The sequence below is a fragment of the Magnolia sinica genome, chromosome 4 (assembly GCF_029962835.1).
Source record: "Magnolia sinica isolate HGM2019 chromosome 4, MsV1, whole genome shotgun sequence".
Classification (NCBI taxonomy): domain Eukaryota; kingdom Viridiplantae; phylum Streptophyta; class Magnoliopsida; order Magnoliales; family Magnoliaceae; genus Magnolia; species Magnolia sinica.
Genome location: NC_080576.1, coordinates 7,153,700 through 7,159,699, shown reverse-complemented (window position 1 = coordinate 7,159,699; position 6,000 = coordinate 7,153,700). Strand labels below are relative to the sequence as shown.

The following is a 6,000-nucleotide window of genomic DNA, read 5'->3' as shown; positions in this document are numbered from 1 at the left end:
TTTTTTTTTTTTCCTTAAAAGAGTTTTTCCACATTAAATTTGAAGTATTTGCATTGTTCTTGCTTGGTGCGATTGGATTTCTTCACTTGATTCTACCATGTGTGCTTCTGCGGTCCCCCAACACCTCTCTTACCAAAAACAAGTTATTTACAATATTATCTGGTCTTTAACATATCGATTGCATTTTGATATGGAAATGGGGAATGTAGCAGCACCAGAGACCTATATAAGCATCCAATCCCAGTTATTCTACAAACTTATCTAATCCCATAGATCAAAAGGTCCAACCACAACCAGCCATTGCCTTAAGCTTACATTGATCAGACCATTCCCCATTTCTAAATTTAGTTGGGGAACATTTTCATGGTTCATGATGTGCACAAGCTCAGTGGCTAACCCTATTAATGACTCAAAAAGTGCCCCTGACAAATCTTTGATACAAACCAATCTCAAATGAACTCTACACCGAGTTTTACAATATACATTCATTGACTCAAAGCTGCAGGAGGAAGCTGGACGGGTTTGCCTTCCACCCTAATATGTGCAGTGAATTCCACACTAGAAAAAGAAAAGGAAATAACAGCAGTTTTTGTTCATCCTCTATGAACCGGGCACCTTTTAAGTGCTCGAATGGCAATAGAATAGTTGCCAACTTCAATCCACAAACACTTCAAATTCAATTTTATCAATGAAAAGAATCATCCTCCCATTGGCATAGCTTCATCCACTGTACAAGTTTCCGTCCCCCGAAATGTGAAATAAACCTTGCTTGCTCACCGTAAATCAGTTAGCATGTGAAAAGAGCTCTTGGGTTGCCTATTGCCACCCTGCTGAGATGTGCAGAGCAGTGGGCTGCTTCCCATTTATAGGGGCAAAAGGCGCTCCAGGAAATGAAGTTGTTCAGAGTGAGAGTATCACTCTACCTTTCTGCTTTTATCTTGGTGAAGGGAATCAATAAGAAATGCCTTCAAATGCTTGCAGAATTCCTTGGACTTCTCAAGATTGAGGGCATGCCCAGCGTGCTTGATGACTACCATCTGTGCATTCTCCTCCAGATGCCTACAAATTTTCTGACTCAGATACAATGTAGAACAACAAGGCAAGGCAATTAATTAAGTACCAATCCATCCAAACATTCCAAACAAACCTTTTTAACCTGTGGGCCAATTCCAAGGGGAATATCTGATCTTGCTCTCCCCATATTATCAAGGTCGGCTGCATCCAGGAATCAGAAACAGCTTAGAAGCTAATCTTTTTTTACTTGGATCCTTAGAGAAACAATTAAAGTTGCCAATTTAACTATGGTCTTGAAAACAAGATCCTTACATCTTTTTCATATGAAGCAAAGAGGAAAAGAGCTTGATACAGGGAACAACCACATGCCATAAGCAAGAGTACACCAGTAAGTCAGACATTGTCCTTTCTTTTGCCTTTTATTTTGAATAGAGAAAGTTGTGACGAAGTACTGATGTTTGTGTAACTTGAGCCAATGTAGGTTGGTTCAGAAGTTGAGTTAAATTAGGCTATGCGGATCACGAAGTTGTAGAGTTATGATGTTGGCCGGATAGAGTTGTGAGGAAAGATAGTAGTAAGAAAACCATGAAAATAAATCCTGAAATCGCATGATATGTTAACCAACAAAGTAAGTTTTAAGGTTACAGCTAGAGTCAATTCAAAAGAACATAGCACCATTGGACCTTTCCAAGCTTTTCCATTTAATCATTTCTGGACCTTTCAAAAGCTTTGTAGTATCGGATTCGGATCTTTGCGCATAACATAAGAGTTACCTGATTCTTAGCAAGGAACTTGAAGTAGGTGCCAAAAAGCAATTAAACATTTCCTGCTATCCACATAATGGCAGGCTCAATAGAACGTAATCCATGGGGCTCACTTATAGCTATCAATGTAGGTTACTGTTTCATTAGTTACATAGGCATCAAGTAGAAAACGCTATTAAAATAACACAGTTCAGGTTTATAAAAACACGAAGATAGCCGTCATTATCATTAGCATCATCTGAGCCTTCCTCCCTGAAATTTTGGATCGCCTTTAAATGGTAAATTGGAAAAAGTTTTAGGATTGCGTACTGAATGGACACCAACCATCCCCTTCTAGCCAAGGTATGGAACCAAATGAAGGAGAGGCTTGTGAAAAGGGCAGAAGACAAGACATTTAAAAATAACCATCTATGTTTGGCATGTATCTCCAAATGGCAAGAAAATAAAGTTCGTATGAAACTTCAACTGCAAACCAGAAAATCAGCATAAAACCTGATGCAGGACCACATGCAATCACCAAAACAGGTCCAAGAACGGACAGTAGAGGCTGTCAATTGGAAGGCCATTAGATTGACTTGTGGACCCCACAAAATCAATTTGGATGAGATTGTTTGTGGTCTGATTGGACTGTGGGTGCCCATAAGTTCAGTCGAGTGTTTCCCATATGGTCGGAGTACGTGAAGTATTTTCAGGATTCCTTTCGTCATCATTATCATCTAAGCCTTATCCCTGCAGGGTAGGCTACACATATCCTGTTACACTATTCCACCATCAAGGATCATATCCTCAGTTAAACCATTTTTGGGATTCCTGTTTTTATTTTTATTTTTTAACTGTACCTATGAGGATTTCTTTTATGGTTGTTACCCTTTTCGTTCAGAAAGACTTTGAGTCTTCGTTGGATTAGGAAAGGCTATTAACCAATAGCAATTAAGCAGAGGCTATTTGGAATTTCTTGTATGCACAAGGCTATATATACATGGTCATACTTATGAAACAAGATGCTTACAAACTTTCAACTAAAAGAAAAGTTCATTTGATTCCTGAATTGGAATTTTTCGCTAGAAGTGTGAGTCCTCTAGAACCTAAGGATGAGACTCCTTGGTTTCTTGCTTTTCGTCGAGATTCCACAAATCTATCCTCTATATATATATATATATATATATATCTCTTTTGTTCCCTGTATCTCTTTGCTTCCACATGTGGATTGGATGAATTTGTTAGGCTGAAAGGTGAGCTTATAATCTGTCCTTCTTTTTTTTTTTTCTTTGAGAAGCAACAAAATTTTATTAAGAGAACCAGCAGGCAAAAAAATACAACAGCTAGCCGCTGCCAGCGAAAAACACCATCCAAAATCCAGGACACCCACTCCCTGATATGCATAAAACCCTTCCCAAGGACTTCCCAGAGGGGGGCCACTGCAATGAATGCATTTGAAGGAACTTAGGAGTAGCACCAATGGGTAATAAGATGAGGAAAAGTAGACTACGAAAGTTTGGTCACATGCAACAAAGACCAAGAACCACACTGGTTAGGAGTGAGTTGCTACAAGTTGAAGGTTCTAAAAGGACAATAGGAAGGCCCAAAAGGATGTGGATGGAGGTAGTAAGAAAAGACCTGATGACCTATGGACTATGGTCTAACTGGATCTGCTTGATGGATATATACTCTTTCAAAAAGTACATTTCATTTCATCACTTAAATATTTTAATTTATTTTACATCACTATAATTTCCATGAAAGAATGTCTTTCTTACAGTATTTTCTCGATATCTTTAAACCACAAAAGTTGTCAACAAAATTAAGTATTTGGAGATCATACTACCTTTGGGCTAATTAAAGCACTAAGTAAAAAAATTAAAAAAATTAAAAATTGTTACCTGAGTGATCTTGGGAAGCTCTAGATGCTTCCGGTCTTTGAGTATCGAATTAATCAACTCCCTTTTCTCTTCAACATGATCTGTACACATCACCTTCCCATACAAACAAAAAACAACCAACCTCAATACCAGACTAATCATATTCAACCGACCTGTGGTAAATGTAAGAAACATGTAGATTTAGTAAGATTGGATGCAAATTTGAAATGAATTGCTATTCATGTATTTCATTAAAGAGGAAATAAAAATGGCGATGCCATTTTATCCATCAACTAACCACGCCCTGAAATCTTGCCGATGGGAAAATCACAACCATTGGAATGGGGATGTCAGTGGATCCCAGGATCTGCCGATAACAAAACTATCTGATCCAATTTAAATACACCCAGTCCGTTTTTGTGGGCTCATTTAATAATCGGTGGGATTCAAATCCATCAAATCATATCCACTAAAAATTGGGATGAAACTATCCTATGTTTATATTAGTATATATTATCCAAGTAACAAAGATTAAGCCACTTGGGTATCTAAATCTGATTGGATTTGGTCCGGTGCATCAGTTATGGTATCTATATCCGAAGCCCATAGCATTCAAACCCAATTCCCTTGTATGGGTACAAAGGTATCTGACTTGAATCCGACCCGCTAACAGCCCTACCTACCAAGGGTTGCCTACAAATGCATTTCTAAACAAAAGATTCAACGAAGACCCACATTCAACAGAGAAAGATCAAACATCGGATAGCTAGAACCAGCCAATCTGGGAGATTTCCGGGACTCACTGGAACCCCATCAAAGAAGCAATCTGGATTACTTAAACCATGGTCCCTGCTTGTAAAGGCAGGATGTCATAGATTCATATAATTCAGAATCACCCATTAGATTAACGGCCCAGATCAGTGATCAATGTGCCCAATTCAAAAAAAACTATAACAGAGAGAGACCTACATCGATGAAATCGGAGAGGAAGCACGAGGGCACGGCGCGGGGCGGCCTGTAGAAGGACAGTTTCACTAGCGCCCTCAGCTTCTCAGGTGTCTGCGGCGTCAAAATTTCAGCCGCCTCCCCCAAATCCCGCACGGGGAACAGTCCCTCCTCCAGATCCTTCTCTTTCAAGCACACGCCCGTGCAGCAGAGCACCACCCGCTCGACCGCCTCTGGGAACTGCACTGCCATGCTGTAGCCCACGAATCCGCCGTAGCTGATCCCGACCAAGCTCATCGTCCGCACCCCCATCGACTCCATCAGCCGCATCAGGCACTGGGCCTGGAACGACTCAGACCGTTCCGGCCGGGTCGTGACCGACTCGCCGAAGAAGAGGAGGTCGGGGACGTAGATATTGTAGCAGGCCAGGAGAGGCCGGAGCTGTTCGCTCCACTGCCACATGCAATTGGCCCCGAATCCGTGTATGAGGAGGAGGGCGGGCTTCTCTGGCTTTGGGCCGCGTGGGGCCCAGCAGTGCAAGGTGGTCCCGTCGCCGAGGTCGGTCGTCGTCGACTGGAGCCCGGCTGCCGTGAACGTGTAGCGGTAGCACCAGTCCCTCGACGCCGTGAAGCTGAAGCATTTCGCCATTCCGATCACGACAAAGGTCCCGATTATCCGATGGCCAGATCTTATTCCGATTATTGGACGGACCTGATTATTCGGAGGATCTCCAATCTTAGAGAGAGAGAGAGGGGAAACCTCTGGAGAATTCTTCCAATCTTTGTTAGCGATTGGTGGCTGAAACTGGAGAGAAGTATTTATATATATGGAGAGAGAGAGAGAGAGAGAGAGAGAGAGGGAGGGAGGGAGGGATTTCAGCAACAGACTCGCGTTCCTCCAGTTGGACGGCTTTCGGTCTCTAGAAAAGTCTTCGTTTCTTCCCTCATGCGACACATAAAACAGCGTGTGTCGCCACCCAGCGGGGCCCATGTAATGAGATTTTATATGATTTGAACTGTCTATATTCCGTTTAATGAATAGATTAGCTATTTTAGAAAAATAATTATTTATTCATGACCATATACTTCAATTTTAGATTTGAATTTGAGCCGTTGAAAATTTTCATTTCATTGTTTTAAATTGATCTGTTGCTGATGATGTTCCGTTCCGCGTGATTTTCTTTTTGTTGACGGTATAGAATAGAGTCCAAAACATGGACGGTGACGATCTCACTTCAATCAGTATCTGGGGCCCATTGGACAGCGACACATGCTAAACCTGCGCCGAGGAAAGCGAACACTTTACAAATTTTTAAAAGCAACGCAGAAAGGAGAAATGATCACGTCCATGGGTTGTACTTGAACTTTCACATACAGCCATTTCCTTTACTCCTGCTTATCACATGTATATGATGTTCT

At 41.4% G+C, this 6,000-nt stretch overlaps 1 protein-coding gene across 2 annotated transcripts; it reads right to left on the bottom strand.

Moving 5' to 3' along the window:
• Positions 1-405: 405 nt before the first annotated feature.
• LOC131242298 (uncharacterized) lies at positions 406-5,423 on the bottom strand. Of its 2 annotated transcripts, none has more exons than XM_058240865.1 (4): positions 4,607-5,423; positions 3,659-3,751; positions 1,121-1,215; positions 406-1,074 (listed from the first exon to the last, which is right to left on the bottom strand). In XM_058240865.1, exons 1-4 carry the CDS (start codon positions 5,228-5,230, stop codon positions 915-917), a joined length of 972 nt encoding a protein of 323 aa, XP_058096848.1. In that variant the 5' UTR covers positions 5,231-5,423; the 3' UTR covers positions 406-914. The 2 variants fall into 2 exon arrangements, with proteins under 2 accessions (XP_058096848.1, XP_058096847.1); XM_058240864.1 differs by having other exon boundaries at positions 406-1,059; positions 1,148-1,215; positions 4,607-5,420.
• Between the last annotated feature and the right edge of the window lie 577 nt (positions 5,424-6,000).

Coding starts and splice junctions, on each gene's coding strand:
- LOC131242298 (XM_058240865.1), bottom strand. CDS start 5,230: ATGGCGAAATGCTTCAGCTTCACGGCGTCGAGGGACTGGTGCTACCGC. Junction 3,752..4,606: donor TCCTCTCCGATTTCATCGAT/GTAGGTCTCTCT, acceptor TTGTATGGGAAG/GTGATGTGTACAGATCATGT. Junction 1,216..3,658: donor AGCTTCCCAAGATCACTCAG/GTAACAATTTTT, acceptor TCCTGGATGCAG/CCGACCTTGATAATATGGGG.